The 19,440-nt window shown below is 39.2% G+C and overlaps 1 protein-coding gene across 1 annotated transcript; it reads right to left on the bottom strand.

The window, feature by feature from the left end:
- Nucleotides 1-4,312: 4,312 nt before the first annotated feature.
- CUNH5orf24 (chromosome unknown C5orf24 homolog) lies at nucleotides 4,313-14,480 on the bottom strand. Its single transcript, XM_040444506.1, has 2 exons — nucleotides 14,208-14,480; nucleotides 4,313-8,874 (listed from the first exon to the last, which is right to left on the bottom strand). The coding sequence occupies exon 2, from the start codon at nucleotides 8,869-8,871 to the stop codon at nucleotides 8,305-8,307; it is 567 nt and encodes a 188-aa protein (XP_040300440.1). The 5' UTR covers nucleotides 8,872-8,874; nucleotides 14,208-14,480; the 3' UTR covers nucleotides 4,313-8,304.
- Nucleotides 14,481-19,440: the final 4,960 nt, after the last annotated feature.

Here is a 19,440-nt window from a genome sequence, read left to right as displayed (position 1 = left end):
AATAAAATAAAATAAAATAAAATAAAATAAAATAAAATAAAATAAAAAATAAAATAAAATAGCCTGGACTTCCAAAGCCCGTCTCTCAGGCCAGCTACAATAAAGTGAGTAATTGTGGGGCACCTGGGTGGCTCAGTCGGTTAAGCATCGAACTTCTGCTCAGGTCAGATCTCACCGTTTTTGAGTCTGAGGCCCGCATCAGGCTCTGTGCTGGCAGCTCAGAGCCTGGAGCCTGCTTTGGATTCTGTCTCCCTCTCTCTCTCTACCCCTCCCTTGCTTGCACTCTGTCTCTGTCTCTCTCAGAAATAAACATTAAAAAAAACCAACTGAGTAATCTTGGAAACCATGTTTTGAAAATGGCAAAAGTCACTTGGAGACCAGGTCTTTGAAAGACTGCACAAAACATTTATGTGGTGTGAAATACACTACCTTTGTTAGAGCCACTGCATTTGCGGGTCTCTATTAATAACAAACTATCATTACTGCAAGGGTGCCTGGCTGGCTCAGTTGGAAGAGCAGGACAATCTTGATCTCAGGGTCATGATTCGGAGCCCCATGAGGAGTACAGAGATTACTTAAAATATTAAAAAAATTAAATCTTAAAAAACAACTGTCATTACTCTAAGTCCTGATACACAGGGTACGGATAGGCAGATAAAATGGGAAACCTGAGATACTCATACTACATTAACTTAATAAAAAAAGTAAAGATTAAAATTTCCAGTATCAGAACAGCATTTTTATAGGGGTGCCTGGGTGACTCAGTTGGCTAAGGTGTCAGAATCTTGGCTGGGTCAGAATCTCATGGTTTGTGGGATTGAGCCCTGTGTGGGGCTCTGAGGTGACAGTGCAGGGCCTGCTTGGGATTCTCTCTTCCTCTGCCCCTCTGCACTTGTGTGAACGCTCTCCCAAAAACAAACATTAAAATTTTTTTAAAAACCCAGCATTATTATGAAACAAGAGTCATATAAGTATAGAAACTAGGAATTTTCTTTTTATCCCCCAAAGGATAACTTACTTCTTTATGAAAGAGCGAGCGAGCACGCACAAGCAGGGGAGAGGGGCAGCGGGAGACACAGAATCTCAAGCTGAGCGTGGAGCCCTATGTGGGGCTCAATCCTGGGATCGTGACCTGAGTTGAAATCCAGAGTCGGATGCCCAACCGACAGAGTCACAGAGGCACCCTGAAAGTAGGTATTTTCAAAACAAAAAAATATTTTCCTTGAGGAGAAGGATTGATATATCGTTACCTGAGGCAATTTAACAATACTAGTAAGTAAAATTAATACAAAAATGAGCAGGAAGAAGAACTTGTATCTATTGAGACAAGTCACATGGAGCTACAAGGCAGCAACTGGGATGACTGCTACCGTACATACTTTTTTTATTTTTTTTTAAGTAGGCTCCACACCCAATGTGGGGCTTGAACTCAACAACCCAAAGAGTAAGAGTCTATGCATGCTACTCAGTTGCATAACTGAGCCAACCATGTGCCCCGACATGCATCTTCTTATCCCAAGAAAAGCTAGACCAAGGATAAAGGGATAGATGCTTGACAATGTATCACAAACCAATTTCTTAGTCACAAACCAGTTCCAGTCAGCCCAGACAAAATAGGCAAATGTACTCAAAAACATGCCAAGCTCATATGGAAATAAACACCTAACAAAAAGGACTAAAGATTTTAAGAGTAGTGAAAAAACAAATTACAGAGAAAACAAACAAAAAAAGGCTCACTTTTTCTGTCACTCTCCTTGCTAAGAAGCTACTTCACAGCCCCCAGGTTCTCACAAGAGAATGGCTCCTGGCATGGAGACAAAATGTATAGTTTTTCCAGAGTGACAGTGCCAGTACGAAAATACCTACTACTAAAAGCAGAACCCCATTAAAATTTTTTTCCAATGGTGAGGGCACCTGGGTGGCTTAGTCACTTAAGTGTCCGACTTCTGCTCGGGTCATGATCTCACAGATTGTGGGTTCGAGCTCCGCATCAGAATCTGTGCTGACAGCTCAGAGCCTGGAGCCTACTTTGGATTCTGTGTCTCCCTCTCTGCCCCTCCCCCCTCCTCCCCTGCCTGGACTCTGTCTCAAAAATAAACATTAGAAAAAATTTAAAAAAATTTTTTTCCAATGGTGAGTAGAAGGTAGTGGTTAAGAGCCGCAGCCTTGCATGGGTTGATGCTCTCTACCACTTACTCGGTGTACAATTCTGGGTAAATTATTTAACTTCCATAGGATTCAAGTTTTTTTTTTTTTTTTAATTTGCTTTTAAATTTTTTTAAAAAAAATCTTTATTTATTTTGAGAGAGAGACAGAGTGTGCGCAGGGGAGGAGCAGAGAGAGAGGGAGACACAGACCCGAAGCAGGCTCCAGGTCCTGAGTGGTCAGCACAGAGCCCAACGTGGGGCTCGAACTCACAAACCGTGAGATCATGACCTGAACCAAAGTCAGACGCTCAAACGACTGCGCCACCCAGGTGCCCGTTTTTCTTTTTAAACCAGTGAAAGGGGTATTCCAATTCCTTTGACATCATTCAATAAAACTGCAGTGATTTAATAAAAGCAGGTAAAGTGTTTATTATTTATGCCAAGTACTATAATAAAGCCATTATTGTTGTAACCTATTATATTTTTACTCCAATGGGGTTTTGTGTTTTGATTTTTAGAAAACATTTATGGTTGGCATTAATTTTGAAGCAACTATCCTTTAAGGGTAACGTTTATCACCAAAAAGGCTACGTTGTAGTGTATTCTGTTTGCCAACGGCTCACCTCTGGCATTTGTGAGTCACTTTACCTGTGCTACTTACTCTAAACACTCTTACAGAAATCAGGCATGAAAATCCACATGTACTTCACAAGATACCGGTGATGCACATTTTGAAACAGGACAGAGTGATGATGAAACCTTCATAAACCGAGAACAACGAAATCTGGGTGCTAAGAATGGAAAATGTATAGTGGCAGCAGACCTCCTTTCATTCTACTAGGACATTCTTAGCAGAACTGTAATATTTTACAATTGTTCCAAAATTCATGCTTCTATGTTGTTATACAACGATCAAATGCCAATTGATTTCTATTTTCCTAAAGGTTGTTTGCGATTCTCACACACCATTGGCAACTAATGGGATCAAATCCACAAGTGTGTTAATAATATTCAAGGTATAAATTCTGGGGGGTAAATGGAGACTTCCTTCTCTTCAATCTACAAATCTTAGTTGACTGGCTTTTTCAACTGAAAAGGACACTGATTTGCTTTCTGACAACTGACAGAAAATGAGAATTTTGACAAGTATAATTACAATGAAATGAGTTTTTACTGTAAAACTCTCATAAAGATCTACAGAAAACATGGTAAAGACACAGTGAATAACTAAGTAATCCTTTGAGCCATTGAAATGATCCAGTACGATGGTGTAGATCTCTTTCTAGATTAGGACCAGTACACCTAATCACCAGCACACTCTCATGTAGATGTCAGAGTGCTTCAACAATATGAGGAAAAGCACACACCAAAAAATGCTTTCAAGTATGATTTGAAGAATATCTAATACAATTCAAAAGCACAAAACAGCCATCATTTATTCAGGTTTTGAAATTCAACTTCAAATTTCATCTGTTGTTTCCTATTCCAATTTATCCTTCTAAATGAAGGGTCAGCAAATTTTCCTGTAATGGAATAATCAGAAATATTTTAGGCTTTGTTGGCCTTATGTCATAACTACTCAGCTCCGCCACTCTATTACAAAAGCAGACTTAGACAATCTGTAAACAAACAATGGCTATTCTAGTAAAACTTTATTTACAAGAACAGGCAGTAGGCCTTAGTTTGCCAACTTGTGTTCTACATGATCTGCAGGCTTTGAAGAAACTAAAAAAGGTAATTATATGTTCAAAAAATCAGGGGAAAGTGTTTTCCTTTTATATCTCCAATATTTACAAAATATGCACATGCTGTTTTCCCTAAGGTGAACATTAAAACAACAATAAATTAGCCATGTTTAATACCTGAAATTTTTTAAACTAAAAAGATCAACAATACTCAAATGTAAATATAAGCCTTTGGTATAACTATTAGCCTGCTGTATCTTAACAATGGGAAGAAAAAGCAAAGAATATTGAGATCCATTTAGAAATCAGGATTTTAAATTACAAAAATATAAATACTTCTATTTTGAGAAAAACAAAAGCACAGAGGTAACATTTCAGAAAGCACACCTAAGAAAATACAAGATCACAGCCATGATAAAGGTGTATGATTTACCATTCTTTTACTTGATAAATACTGTGCTAATAAAGCAGTAAACGTAGTTGGTTTTAAAGTAATGACTTTATTAATAAATATACATCCATATGATGATGTAGATACGAATCATGAACACTACTCCATTCCCATACACATAATTGCACACGAGTAGCTCAAGTTCATGGACATAAAAACATACACAGTATCTATTCAGACTTTTTACAGCAGAGGACAACGTGCTTATATCAGTTAATTGGTAATTATTTTCTCTGTAATTATATGTGGAAAAAGGAAACTGTGAAACTTAAAGAATCAAAGTGGTCTGATTACTATAAATCACACACTTGATTTACTATAGCATTAAATTTTCCCGAAATTAAATACAATGTATGTGAGAGCACAGATTTATCTATTTGGGGGGAGGAGGAGGGAAAAGCAAAGGAAAGATTTAGATACATCCTAGAGTTCAGAGCATATAGTTAAGCTATAATAAAAACAAAAATATAATAGCATCAAAATATTTTATGTCCAAGGAAAAAAATGTTTTGAACAACTGTTGTGAATGTTTATAATATAAAGGGACCATAAAATTTTACTGTATATAGAGACAATGACTGACAGAGCAGCAGTTATTGTCAACATCCCCTGAATTCTTCTTTTAAAGCTTCTTAGAATAGAAAGTTTTGTTTTTTTTTTTTTTCTTTAGCTCATACACTGGTTTTTCTTACACTGGCTGGATCACCTTTAACCTAATAAATGGATCCAGATAACGGTTTTTTCCTTCTTAACTCAAAGAAACTCTATTACTTCAAGAAACTATTACATGTAAATTCACACAAACATCAGTTTGGAATGAATATTACTTTTATTACTTTAACAGAGATTTCCTTAAAAAGTAAATAAAAAATATCAAGAATATTTTAGTCTAAATGAACACTGATTTAAAAAATGTCCCCAAATATTAAAAACTAATCAGATGCTTATTTTCTTCCAATACATTGTGCCAGTATTTTTAAAATATCCAGTGCAAAACTCCAAAGATAGTATCAAAATCATCCCATACTAAAGATCAGTTATGCAAGGTTTATCTGTGAAAAAAATGAAAACTTCATCTGTATTAGCTGCTTATTTGTTAATATGATAATAAATAAGGCATGTTAAAATATTTTTCAAAGAAAAAAGGAAAGCAAACTTACTTGAATAGCACATCATTTTCTGATCAACAGTTTTAATATAGAATAGTGAAACCTATTTTGTGAAGAGAGAATTATACAATATAAAATTAGCAATTTACCTTTCAAGAAACAATCACACAGTTGGAAGAAAAGGCCAGTTTTCCCCAACTGATTATATTAAAGTATAGGCAATTGTTTAACATGCTATTTCAGTGTTTATCATGACGAGACAGTGTTACAAAAGATGCACGATGTAGTCTTTATAGAGAAGTAAAAATATTGTGTATTTTAAGACTTCATTCATGTTATCACTCTATGTCCATTCTCTTCAGCATGGTACCAATAAACTGTTCACAAGGAGAAAAGGAAGTGTAATCAGGAGATGCTCACCACCACACAGCTCTAATACTCCAGGTAAACGGTTACCTGAACAGAAAAATCCAGCATTCTAAACAATGTTAACCATTCACAACTGTAGCCATTCGCCTCTTTTTTTCCTGGGACATAACTCCTGATATTAATAAACACTGTTATGAACAGAATTCCTTTAGTTGTTTTCTGATTTCATTAACATGTATACAAAATTCATTATACAATAATACACCTGCTTTATCTTCTGACACACAGCACAGCACCACTGAGAAGATGTGCTGGAGAATGGGGCAAAAGGCAGGGGAATCAACGAAGCAAAGGGCATAGAGAAAGGGAAGGGTATGTACAACAAATCAGGGATAAAAATAAACTGAAAGGGAAATGTCAAATGGACACAGTATAAAACAACAGGTAACCAAATCCTTGATAGTGATATATAAGTAGAACATTTAACAACTGTTTTCAGGAACTCAAAAGAGGATTTCTAAGCAGCCAACTGCTGAACATCATCTTGAGAAAGAGCTAAATAACAGATACATATCACAAAAGTGGATAGATGAACACAGGAATAAAGATGTAAGCATTTGTGTGTGTCAGAAGGTATACTGTTCTGAGTAAATTATTAAAAAGTTTTCTATTTTAAGCTTCTGTAAGGAGAAACTCTTGTAGCAATTTAGCTGCCAGAATGTTAGAACTGATTATATAGTCATCCACTATTGTTCTTTAGGGTTTGTGCAAAGCTAAAACTGATGAGGTCACTGTCTTAGATGCCAGTGCACACAAAGTCCCCACATACAATGCAACACCTCTTACTGTAAAGAGCAGCATAAGTCCAGCTCATTGTGTCAGGCATCACTGGAACACCTGAAGGCTTGCTGCTTTTTTCCTGATAAAAAAGGTATGAAACATGACATCCATTTGCAATCAGAGTTTGCATTAACTGAGAGCAAGCCCAAACAACACAAGATGTGCCCTTTTAAAGTTGTCATTCTTTTAAAAGTTTTTGGGTCCTGCAAATCTACATTATAATCTCAAAGGCATTTAAAATCACAAATACATACATTGTAACTTTAAAGTTCATTGGATTTTTTTTCCAAATCTGAAGTTTATAATAGTTTATTTTATTTAGAACAAACTCAGAATAAATAAAATGTATATTAACAAAGAATGTTACTTTCAGCAAGGGGAGAGGAGAGATTTTCTTCTATCCCTACCATACACACCTACCCAGTATTTTTTTTCTTTTCTATCTTTTTCTAAAGCAAACATTGTTGGAAAAAATTTTCTTTTGGATGAAGTGGTCTTACCGAAACCACTGTTAGACTTTTAATTAAACTAACCAACATATTTTTACACGTTTCATGCATAGATGGATTCCGACAGATTTCTTAATATTTGGGTTCTGACAGTCAGAAAACAGCATTTTGTTTTTACCAGTTTTAGACTCTACCTTCAATTTGTGTCCTTTGGTAGATAGAAACCTGAAACCACAGTAAATGCTAATGCAATGGGACAATTTCTTGGTAAAAAAACAAACAAAAAAAAAAACCAAATAAAAAAAACCAACTACAAAACATTTTGAATAAATGAACAACATTAATAAATGTTTTAAGTATAATGCTTTAAAACTAAATATAATGAAAGGCAAAATGTAGTGACTATGGCTACATGCACACCTTAAGAATGATTCTTTCTCTATTATATTAAATATGCTATTCTCAGAATGCATTATATTTCACCAGAAATGTAATGTGCAGTTTTTATTAAAAATTTAATTTTTCGGTAAATATGAATTGTTTGTAGTGTTTGGTATGTATACTCTTAGGCAATTAAAAAATACACAACATATCACTGCTGGAAGGCAAACACTAAAGAATTCTTTTAGGAATAATGGTTAAATCAATCAATACCATGTAAATCAATAAAACAAAATAAATAAGTTTCTGCTGTTTAAACCTAGAACATTAAAGTAAGATTTTTAACATCTGAAGTCTGTGTAAATGCCAAAGCATACAAATATCTGTGTCCTGTCTCATGAAAAGAAATGTTACAAAAACTCACAGCCATTACCTCAAGTAATGCTGAATCATTAGTTTGCTTTGTTCCATCAGTTAAAAATACCTTAGATATTATTTTTAATATATTGTAGGCTTACTTCACGAATATGAAAAATTGTTTCAGTTGTTTAGCACATAAAACATCGATGCAGAATGGCCTAAAAGTAGTAATGACGTATGAGACACAACCATAACCATAACTCTAAAGGAAAAGCAAAAATGACAGTTAAGTATCACACTTGAACCTATATACAAACACAACGCCACTGCTCATGCCCTGAGGGCATCTGTGAGCAACCGGCAGTTTCTGAGCAAAAGCAGGAAAACAAATCAAATGGGAAAACAAATTGGGAAAGCCCAGACTACAAAATCATGTATGTCAAAATAAAACCAAGAAGCTTTGGGATTATTCACAACCTTCCTTCTAAACCTGGCCCTCCTTTCCTCCTTCATTCACTCATTGGGTGGCTTGACTTCACTGCTAGTTTCCTCTACCCCATGAACTGCTCTGCCGTGCATCATAGGGTAAGGAAAAGCTGCTGTGCCACAGCCATAACCAAGATCGGCAAGACGGGATAGAGCTTTAATGCTACCTGGAGGTCTCCCTGGGCTGACTTTGTATCCTGCAGCTTTAGTTGTACCCAAAGGTCTGCCTGGACTTGTCTTAAATCCAGCTGCTTTGGTGGTTCCCAGGGGTCTGCCTGTGCTGGTACGGTATCCTGCAGATTTGGTGGTTCCTGAAGGTCGGCCACGTTTACCGGATCGGTTGAGATTTTTCTTTTTCTTTAGTTCATCTTTTATCTCTAGGCTTCTGCCACTTGGAGTCTGCAAGTGTGTTTCATTTAATGGGTCTTGCCTCTGACAAGCCATTGGCTTGTGGCTGACTGTGTGGCTATATTTGCTTTGCTGGGAGGAATATATGTCAAACTGATCGGCAGCTCTCATGGCATCTTCACTGAGGCAGGAAGGCTTGCCAGGCCCACAGAAAGCCGGATTACTGCTGGCAACAGGATGCATCATTTTCTAGCAAAAACAAGACAAATATGCATAAATACACATATATAAATATATACCTGTATGACAGCATTCAGTGGTATTGAAAATAGTCTGTCTTCAAAGAGCTATGCAGGCTCCCTAAAATTAGGCTGAGAGGCAGGACTCCAGACCGCTTATAAACAAACACACATCAGCAGATTCAAAGATAAACTTGTTTTCCTCAATTTAATCAAGGGTATGGAGATATGTCATATAAGGTAACTGAACTCTAATACTCAACTCAAATATAATACATTAGTAGCCATATGTTTCTCTGGTTAGGAAATGGAAAAATGGCAAGCAAAGAATAAATGTGTTATATTTTATTGGCTTTTTGCTTCTAGATTATGAAACCCTAAAAGGATAACAACAAACACAAGAACTTTTATTAACATGATTCTTTTTCTCATTTGCCTAACATTTTTAGAATGTCTCTTATTGGCCTTTTATTTCTCACATATACACTTCTGATCTGGCTACAATTTCCACAAGACACTTCCTCATTATAATTTATTACTGATATATAATCCTGTGTGCTACACTTTACAAAACAAAGAAATGTGTCAAGCAAAGAAAAGAATCTCTCGAGGTACTGACTCCCTTTAAACTAATCTATCCTCCCACCCCCAAAAAACCAACCAACCAAAAAAACTAATCTATCCAAACAGGAGGCAGTACCAATATAAAAGGTGAATAAAGGTTTCCATTAGCTAAACTCAGTCAACATTTATACAACTGAGACTTATACTACAAAAATATGGGTAACAATCATAATAAAATACTTCCTATTTTGAAGGTATAGTCGTCAAGACCAAAAGTTCAGAGTGTAAACACTGCTTTCTCTCTGATCATAAATATGCATGGATCTTCTTCCCTTACAAGAGCCCTGTGACTAATTAACAGTCTAATCTCTGTTTTGTCTTGAGGACATCCCTGTGATTTTTTTCTCTTTATAAAGGATAGATTATAACCACCACTGTAACAAACCAGCCCTTAACAGCCATATCAATTAGACACACAGAAAATGAGTTTATAGAGACTAAAGTATTATATTTCAATAAGGTAAGAAAATAAATCTATGGGTTCCATTCAGATTTAGAAAAAGAATCACAGGTGTATAGTAAGGTCTAGCCCCCAAGTTGTTAGATGTTAGCCTGTACCATACATGTAAAAGTGGACCAAAACTTCAGTTATGAAGGCAGAAAGAAATGGGAATCAAGTCACAGAAGTGAATTCTGTTAAATCACAAAATATCTGCTGAAAATCAACAGATAACAGAGCTACTGGGCAGCTGGCTTAAAGCCTTAACTAGAAAGGAAGAGTATCTACAGTGACAAGCTAGTTGTTTATGACAGAAGCCTTACGGACTTGAGATCATAAATCAAGACTGAGTTAAACACAAATGTAAGAAGAAACAATTCTTCACTCAATCCCAAGGATATAATCAAAAAGAGGTTATTAATTATCACCTCACCAGCTCAAATTCTAAGTTCAGGTCAGAAATAAAGGGAGATCATTAAGATGTGTTCCAAATGTAGCAATATTAGGTGAAAGTTAACAGTTTTTGAGCATTTTCTAGGTGGCAGGTGGTAAGTTTGGCACTTGGCACATCATCTGATTTAATCCTCACCACAACTCTGAGGAACATACTATTATTAGTTCTATTTTACAGAAAATGAGAAATTTTTAGCTACTTGCCAAGGTCACACATTAGGAAATGGTAAAGTCAAACAGGAATTCAGATAATCTGACATGAGAACCAACAATTTCAGCATAATACACAACTATATCCAGCTATCTCAGTAACAGCACTATCATTTGGGTCACACAATTCTTGCGGGGGAGGAAGGTGTCCTGTGTATTTTAAGATACTTATTACAGCATCCCTGGTCTCTACCCACTAGATGTCAGTAACTATACCCTCTTCTTCCTAACAGTTTGACAATCCAAAGTTTCTCCATACCGTGCCAATATTCTCGGGGGGGGGGGGGGGCAAAACCCACCCCCAGCATGAGCATCACCCAGCTATATTAAAATGAAAACAGAAGACCCATTTTAAAATATTCCTGTTTAAGTTCTTATTCACCTCTTTAGCTTATACCTCTGCAAAAATCCACAAAACCTTTCTGTTAAGAACAATTACAAAGTCAAACATTTGTTTTCCAAATTGAAAAAAAGCTAATGCTGGCAGATGTGAAGGGACTAACAGCATTCCTTTCCCCTTCGAGTTATAAACTAATTGAGAAATATAAACAGGAATTAGATAGGAATCGAAGTACTAGTTTACTGCCAATAAAGTTGGACTAGAGACCGCAGGCAAATACAAAGAGAAACACAGACCTCTCAGCAGAAGATTTTAAGAGAAAAAGTGACCCCCTTTTCAATTTTATTATCCAGAAATCACCCTGCTGGAAAGAAAGCCCTAGTAAAAAGAGGTAGAAAGGTATAAGTTCTCTTACACAAGTAGCACTGCCAGTAAAGGAAGAAAATGTTTTCTTTCCTACAGTCTATTTCAATGCTTTACAGTTCATACCTTTTAAGTTCCTAATCATTAATTTACCAAAACCTTTCCTCTGGATCTTACTTCCCTTAACTTTACCTTTTCTTAATGTATCAGAACAGTCGCTATATATTAACATTCAGGATATAGAGTCTCAGTTTACATTACATTAGGCTTTCAACGGCAAGATGCTACCATGTATCTTCTACTCAGATATCAATCAACATGGAAGCAAAATACACTATTTAAAAAGTAGACCTGTAGGGGCTCCTGGGTGGCTCAGTCAGTTGAGCATCCGACTGTGGCTCAGGTCATGATCTCACGATCCGTGGGTTCCAGCCCAGAGTCAGGCTCTGTGCTGACAGCTCAGAGCCTGAAGCCTACTTCACATTTTGTGCTTTCCTCTCTCTCAGCCCCTCGCACACTCCCACAGTCAGTCTCTCTCTCTCTCTCTCTCTCTCTCTCTCTGTCTCTCAAAGTAAACATTAGAAAAAAATTTTTTAAACAATGTGGTCGTCTGGATGGCTCAGCCCATGAAGCATCTGACTCTTGATTTAGGCTCGGGTTGTGATCTCACAGTTTGTGGGATCCAGCCCTACACCGGACTCCACACTGTCAGTGTGCCAGCCTGCTTGGGATTCTGTCTCTCTGCCCTGACCGTGCATGCACACTCTCTCTCAAAATAAGTAAATAAAGTTAAAAAAATAAAGCATCCTTCTACAATTCCTTTAATCTTCTCGGGGAATTTAGGCATTTGGTTTGTATTATGTTAATTTACTTCTGACACAGCTCACATTTATTGAGAGCCAACTCAATGCAAAACACTATTCTAAGTGCTAGGACACAAACAGGAGTGAAGCTGTTTATCCCAATGGAAAGACAATGAGCCACTGACTTAAGGAACATTTTTCTTTTCATGTTTATTTATTTTTAAGAGAGAGAGAGAGAGAGAGAGAGAGAGATATGTGTGCGCGCGAGCAGGGGAGGGGCAAAGAGAGAGGGAGACACAGAATCTGAAGCAGGCTCCAAGCTCTGAGCTGTCAGCACAGAGCTGGATAGGGGGCCCAAACTCACCAACCTCAGATACCATGACCTGAGCCAAAGTCGGACGCTTAACTAACTGAGCCACCGAGGCTCCCCTTAAAGAACATCTCTAAAGGCAAGTCTTCTATATGTTCTGTATTTGCCATTCCTGCTACTGTCAAGAAATCAGTACAGTATTCTGCTTACTCAACAACTGATTAGGAAGTTGGACAAGAAATTTACTATGACAGTTACTGATGTAAATAGTTAAAAAGGAAAGAGTTAAAATCAATCCTTTCTACTTTTGATTTCAGCCTTTTAAGATGGGAATCAACAGCATTAGATCTTTGTGTGCATAATCATCTACACACATACACACAAAGAACATACATGTTTTTATGCAGTATTTACGTATACAGGTGTTAATTAATCCTACACTTACTAATGTCTCCTACTTTGACTTCAGGACTTGTCACCATATTGTTCTTTCTTGTAAGGTTCTTCTCATGCTATTGTACAGAGTTCAATGGAAGTATGCAGGGCATATTTCTTAAAAGAGCCAGAATGAATACATTTCTAGAAAGTTCAATACAAAGTTTGGACTGAACGAAAGCCAAGAATAACAGAATGGAATGTGTAGACTATCAAAGGTTAACTGCCTTTTAAAATGGTTCACTGAATATATGGGAGTCAACTAAGAGCTTCTATGTATTTTAACTGTACCTAAATTAGAATTTTTAAAGCACACACTAAAACTTGCTATCTTTAAGTTGTTTTATCATGTTTAAACCCGAAAGTCCTTGGGTGAGCAGTTCTTTATGAAAGAATTCCTTTCCCTTCTCTTGAATGTGGCAGTCATTACTGCCAACATAAAGAACTCTAACTATTTTTAGTAGCTTCACAAAGCTTTAGTGAAGCTTTCTAAACATGGAGAAAAATCTTCCTTTCAAGAAATCCAAGTTCTGCTCTCTTCCAAAGATCAAACATCACATAATTCTCAGAGATCTCTTTCACGTCATTTGGGTTGTAACAATTATATAGAATCATATATGTGTTTATAATTATAAATTGAAGTCCATTTGTGACCCGCGTCACTCAGAACGTCTATTCAGCTAAAACCAAAACAAATGCCAAAGCCATGCATCCTGTCCCACCACGGAAAGTTTTGTTACTAGGACAGATCATAAATAACAGCATTCTTTGTCTTCTTTCTACCCCTTAGTTGTGCCCCACGGAGCAGTTTCTCCGGTGTCAGAATCCTTATCTAACTTGGAAGTGTTTAGAAATGTATTAGCAGTTGTGCTCAAAAGCGATTATTAATGCATTAGCGAGAACAACTTTGCAAGACACATGTCCACACTAGAGAAAGAGTCCTGAATCCTCCAATAATCAAAATTCATAGCCCGCTCTCCGTGCACTTGGGAGTTCCGCAAGCTGAAGTCCACAGGCCACTGCATCTAGATGTCTCCATCTCGAAGCCGGCCGACTTCAATTTAAAGGGGCTCAGGAAGGACCGCTAATTCCGACCTCTCAAAGAAAAGAAAAGGTGACCCCTCCCCCCTGCCGCAGGAGGCATTTCCCCCAATAATGGCTCCACGCCGAGGGACGAACAGACTACGTCCGGGGCCCCTCCTCTCGCTTCGGGCTAGGCCAGAGCCCCTCCTCAGACGTGGGTCGGAGACCTCTTCGCACCAGCTGGCGAGGCCCCTGTTCTGACCGCCTCCTTGCCGTCTACACGAGCTCCCGCCGCCCAGACTCTGCTCCGAGCCAGACTGACAAACCCCGCGCGCCCACCTACCTCAGTCGCTGATAGCCCGGCCCCTCAACGCGCCCAGGGGTTGCCCATCAGCTGGGAACCTCACGCCCGCGCCGCTCCCTTCCTAGCCCGCCGCCTCTGCACTACGCGAAAAGCCCAAGTGAGAGGGGCAGGCAGCTAGGGCGGTGGCGGCGAAGTGGACGCTGGCTTCCAGCTCCCGCCGCAGCCACCACTCCGGATCCTGCCCCAAACGCAGGAGGAAGAGGCCGCCACAGCCCAGTACTGCGAAGGGAGGCGTGCGCGAGCTCGCAAGAATCGCGCACGCACACGCACACGCACACGCACACGCACACGCACACGCACACGCACACGCACACGCACACGCACACCGCGAGACCCAGTCTCCCGCCGACGACCAGCACGCAGGCTCGGGGAGGGTAGCCGGCAGAGCCAGGCTGCGCTTGCGCGCCGTAGGGCCGAACAGGAGGCGGTGCTTAGGACCGCGCAGGTCTGGCTGTGGTTCAGGCCCAGAGCTGTAGATGACCTGGAGACCCACCGGAAGGGATGCCCACCGGAAGGGATGCAGCTTCCTTACAGGATTTCCATCGCGATTCCAAGTAGATGTTAGAACTACTACTTGACCCCATTTCTCAGATTAAAGGACTACTAAGTGATGGAGTCATGATTTGAACCCTGCTGCCTTGTTCCAAAAAGCGTGCCTTTAATTAATGGTGGCAAAAAGATGAATGCCTAATTGTGTTAGGTGCTGTCTAAAGCATGTTACAAGGGCTCAGCTTCTGCCCTTTAGCTGCTTATGGATGGGTAGAATGAGACCACCTAACAAAATGGGGAATATTCAAATAAGATGAGTTTGGGGCCTCAGACCTAGGGCCATGTGATCATGAAAAGCATTTTGTGGGACATCCTATACTTTTAAAAAAGGTTTTTACACTCAAGATCAGATTTGCCATATTCTTCATTCCACTATCACAGGAAGGGATGGGACAAGTAGTTTGCTTTCAAAATCCTCCCCCCCCCCCCCCCGTTTATGAAATTTCTGATAGATCAGTCCCCCCTATACAGGACAATTAGCAAAAGGGATTAATTTCCCCAGTTCTTCCTGCTGTGAATTCAGAAAGGAGAGGATCCAGAAACAAAGGCTAATGAGAAGACATTTTATTTAGTAGTGCAAAGAGACTAGAGGTGGTGCCTTTCCTTTTGGACTATGCAACGAAGACTCTTTGAGGAGGTAATTCTCTGCACGGAATTTTACCTTGAGCACAGTACTTGGCCAGGTGCTGTTGCCAGTAGGAAAGGAGGAAAATTTTCCTGGGTGAACACACAAACCAGGAGGAAAACCAAATATAATACATAAAACAGGCAAGCCCATTCATTTTCTAGCAGGCATAGTTATGTAACAAGATTCTAAATATTCTCATTACTTCTATAAAATACTAGAAAACAAAACTGATTATACAGGTATAATATCAGTATAATATACTGATTATATATTGCTCATATATAAAAAGGAAAATATGAAGGGTGCCTGGGTTGTTCAGTCAGTTAAACCTCTCCCACTTTTTTTTTTTAATTTTTTAAAATGTTTATTTGTTTTTGAGAAAGAGCATGAGAGAGAGAAGTGGCCGAGAGAAAGAGGGAGACACAGAATCCAAAGCAGGCTCCAGGCTCTAAGCTGTCAGCACAGAGCCCGATGCAGGACTTGAACCACCAGCCGTGGGATCATGACCTGAGCTGAAGTCAGAGGATTAACCGACTAAGCCACCCAGGCACCCCAAACCTCCCACTCTTGATTTCAGCTCAGGTCTTGATCTCACTGTCAGAGTTCAAGCTCCGTGTTGGGTTCTGCACTCCGGATAAAGCCTACTTAAAAAAAAAAAAAAAAAATGTACACAGATTTGAAGACATATTAAGTAACTTTCCAGAAAACATTAGGCAAGTCTTCTCTACTCAAGTCCTCTTTTTTTACTTGAAGTGGAATTTCATAATGCATTGTAGCACTCCCATACCATATCATGACCATTCCAGATCCCTAATTACATTTTTGTGTGGAATGGCATTTGTACATAAAACCACTTAAAAAACAAACTTTCAGGGGGTGCCTGGGTGGCTCAGTTGGTTAAGTGTCTGACCCTCGATTTCCCCTTGGGCACCGGTCCCAGAGTCACGGGATCAAGCTTCACACGGAGTGTGGTGTGGAGCCTGCTTATGATTCTGTCTGCCCCTCTCCCTGGATCCTACTCTCTCTTTAAAAAACAAAGAAAACAATCAAATTCTCATACAAAAAAGGTCAGATGATTTGCAGACCCAAAGGACAGATAGCTGGAATAACAGATGAAGTCATTCCTGGGTATCAATGCCTTTCTGCTACTTGTGTCCTATAGTACCTTGGGCAAGTCACTGCTCTTCTCAGAAGTTGCCATTTATGTGAAATGAAAACAATGTCCTCCTTACAGGGATAAGGAATGAACGTAGCTAATGGGTAAAGATAGATGTGGATTTATGTTTTTGTTTTTTTAACTTTTTGTGGGTTTTTTTTGTTGTTGTTAAAAATTTTTTTTTTCCAACGTTTATTTATTTTTGGGACAGAGAGAGACAGAGCATGAACGGGGGAGGGGCAGAGAGAGAGGGAGACACAGAATCAGAAACAGGCTCCGAGCCATCAGCCCAGAGCCTGACGCGGGGCTCGAACTCACGGACCGCGAGATCGTGACCTGGCTGAAGTCGGACGCTTAACCGACTGCGCCACCCAGGCGCCCCTAACTTCTTGTGTTTTTTAAGAGAGACAGCGAGCCAGGGAGAGAAACAGAGGGGGAGAGAGAATCTTAACCAGGCTCCACACTCAGCTTGGAGCAAGATGTGGGGCTCAATCCCACGACCCCGCAATCATATCCTAAGCTCAAATCAAGAGTCTGCCGTTTAACTGAGTGAGCCACTCAGGCACCCTGATTGATGTGGATTCAAATCCCAGGTCTGCCACTTATTAGCTGTATGACTCTGAACAAGCAACTAGTCAACTCAACATGTACTTACTGAATGCAAGGTCCTGGGGATATAGGACTAATATGGTCTCTGACCTCAGGGAGTTTACATTCTGGTGAGGCAGACGAAAATACAAGCAGATAATCAAAATATGTTAACTGCTGATCTGTCATTTTGAGAATCATCTCAGAAATTATGAGGTGCCGCAGTACACACAGATAAAACATGGTCCTGAACGTAGAGGCTTTTTCAAGAGCAGAGCCATTTATCATCACTTCACGTTCAAGAAAATCATACCTTTAAATGTCACACTCTTTAACTTATCTCCCAACATTTCTTCTTCAAAGTATATACCCTTGAAATACAATTTGGATGCAACCCAACATTCTTCATTCCTTCTTTCAGCCTGACGCAGGGTAGGCCACATCATATAAACAACCACCAACTTATAAGATTTTCGAATGATAAATGGTAGCTGTACACATACATAAGGAAAGCCATAAAAGGAGTATTTGTTTAGAGCTGGGAACTAGCTGCCTCTAGAGACCACTGAACTGGGGCAACAAGGGTTCCTAAATACTTTCACTTAAACTGAAAGATACACATAGAAAAATGAATCTCACTTCATAGATTTTAGTTTATCAGTAGCCATGGACTGTCCTTGCTAGCTATATGGCTTACAGCAGTATTCAAAGTAATAGCAATATTGAAAGAGAGCATAAGAAAACCCACACTAATTCACCCATGTTAGACAATAGTACTAACATTTATTGGATGCTTACCATATGCCAGGCACTATCTTTGTATGTTTTAAATGTTCTATTTAGAGAGGAGTGCCTGGGTGGCTCAGTCAGTTAAGCGTCTATCTTCTGCTCAGGTCATGATCTCAGTTTGTGGGTTTGAGCCTGGCATCGGGCTCTCTCTTGACAGCTCAGAGCCTGGGTCCTGGAGCCTGCTTCAGATTCTATGCCTCCTCTCTCTCTGCCCCTCTCCCGCACGCATGTGCACACACACGCACGCACACGCACACACTTTCCCTCTCTCTCTAAAATAAACATTGTTTAAAAAATTTAAATGTTCTATTTCACCTCATGCTTACAACTCTAAGATAGGTATTTTCACATCCCATTTACATATGAAAAAGCAGACATTTTAAAACATTTAAGCAACCATGGCCAATGGCTGTTCAAGTACCCCCAATACAGTAAATTTATGTATAATTATGTCTATGTACAGTTGTACCAATACTGTAACCAGTATATTTAAACACAATATGTCATGAAACTTTTTTTTTAAGTTTATTATTTTTCATAGAGAGCCCTAGTGGAAGAGGGGCACAGAGAGAAGAAAAGGGAGAATCCCAAACAGGCTCCACATTGTTAGCACAGAGCCTGACATGGGGCTTGATCCCACAAGCCATGAGATCAAGACCCGAGCCAAAATCAAGAGTCAGATGTTCAAATGAATGAGCCACCCAGGCACCCCATGAAACAATATATTATAAAAGCTACTAAAAATTTTTTAAGAAGAAACACAAATAGCTTTAGTATTTTCTTCCTGCTTTCCAAATACATGTCCCACTTTGGAGATCAGAGTGAAAATCCAAGAGCAAAACCAAGTGAAGATTTTCAGTAGTTTTCAAACTTGAATGTGTATCACAGAATCCTACCACCCCAGACACACTTAAATAGCAGCACTAGACCCCTAAATATTTAGAACTTGTGCTCTTTTTGAAGCTCCCAGGCATTCACTCACCTGCTCTTTCATTGAGCTTTCCAAACTGGAGACTTGGGCCCTGGGCTGGCTTAGGGGATAGGGAAGACTCATTTTGCAAAAGTCTACAATACAGTTCTGGGAGTCTCAGCTCACAGAAGACTCTCTCAGGCAAAGGCAAGGAGAGAAAATGCTGCCTTCAAGTATTCTGGACTTGCTGGACCCCCATAGCTGAGAGCCTGCTAGGAATTCATAAATAAAGGCCATGGACACTTTAATATGCAAGGCTGCTAAAAAGTGCCTGGAGTTGACAAGCTGCTAAAAACCCATCTATTATTAAGTGCCAAGTTAAAATGATATGCTTTTTCTGTGGACAAAGAGCCATTTTTCCATAGTGAATCTTCACATAGTCTTTTTTCCATAATAGGCAAAGTTGAAGAGAGTCTAATATTCAAAACATGGACTATCAGTTATCCACATATTAAAAATGTTTAGGAACTTCCTCCTTCTGAAACTCTAGCTTTTACAGTAGTCCTCATAATATCTCAGAGGGTAACTGAGC

The sequence above is a fragment of the Herpailurus yagouaroundi genome, unplaced genomic scaffold (assembly GCF_014898765.1).
Source record: "Herpailurus yagouaroundi ecotype Mexico unplaced genomic scaffold, PumYag 192, whole genome shotgun sequence".
NCBI classification, from domain to species: Eukaryota; Metazoa; Chordata; class Mammalia; order Carnivora; family Felidae; genus Herpailurus; species Herpailurus yagouaroundi.
The sequence above is the reverse complement of the archived record's forward strand: the minus strand, read 5'-3'. Positions and strand labels throughout refer to the sequence as shown.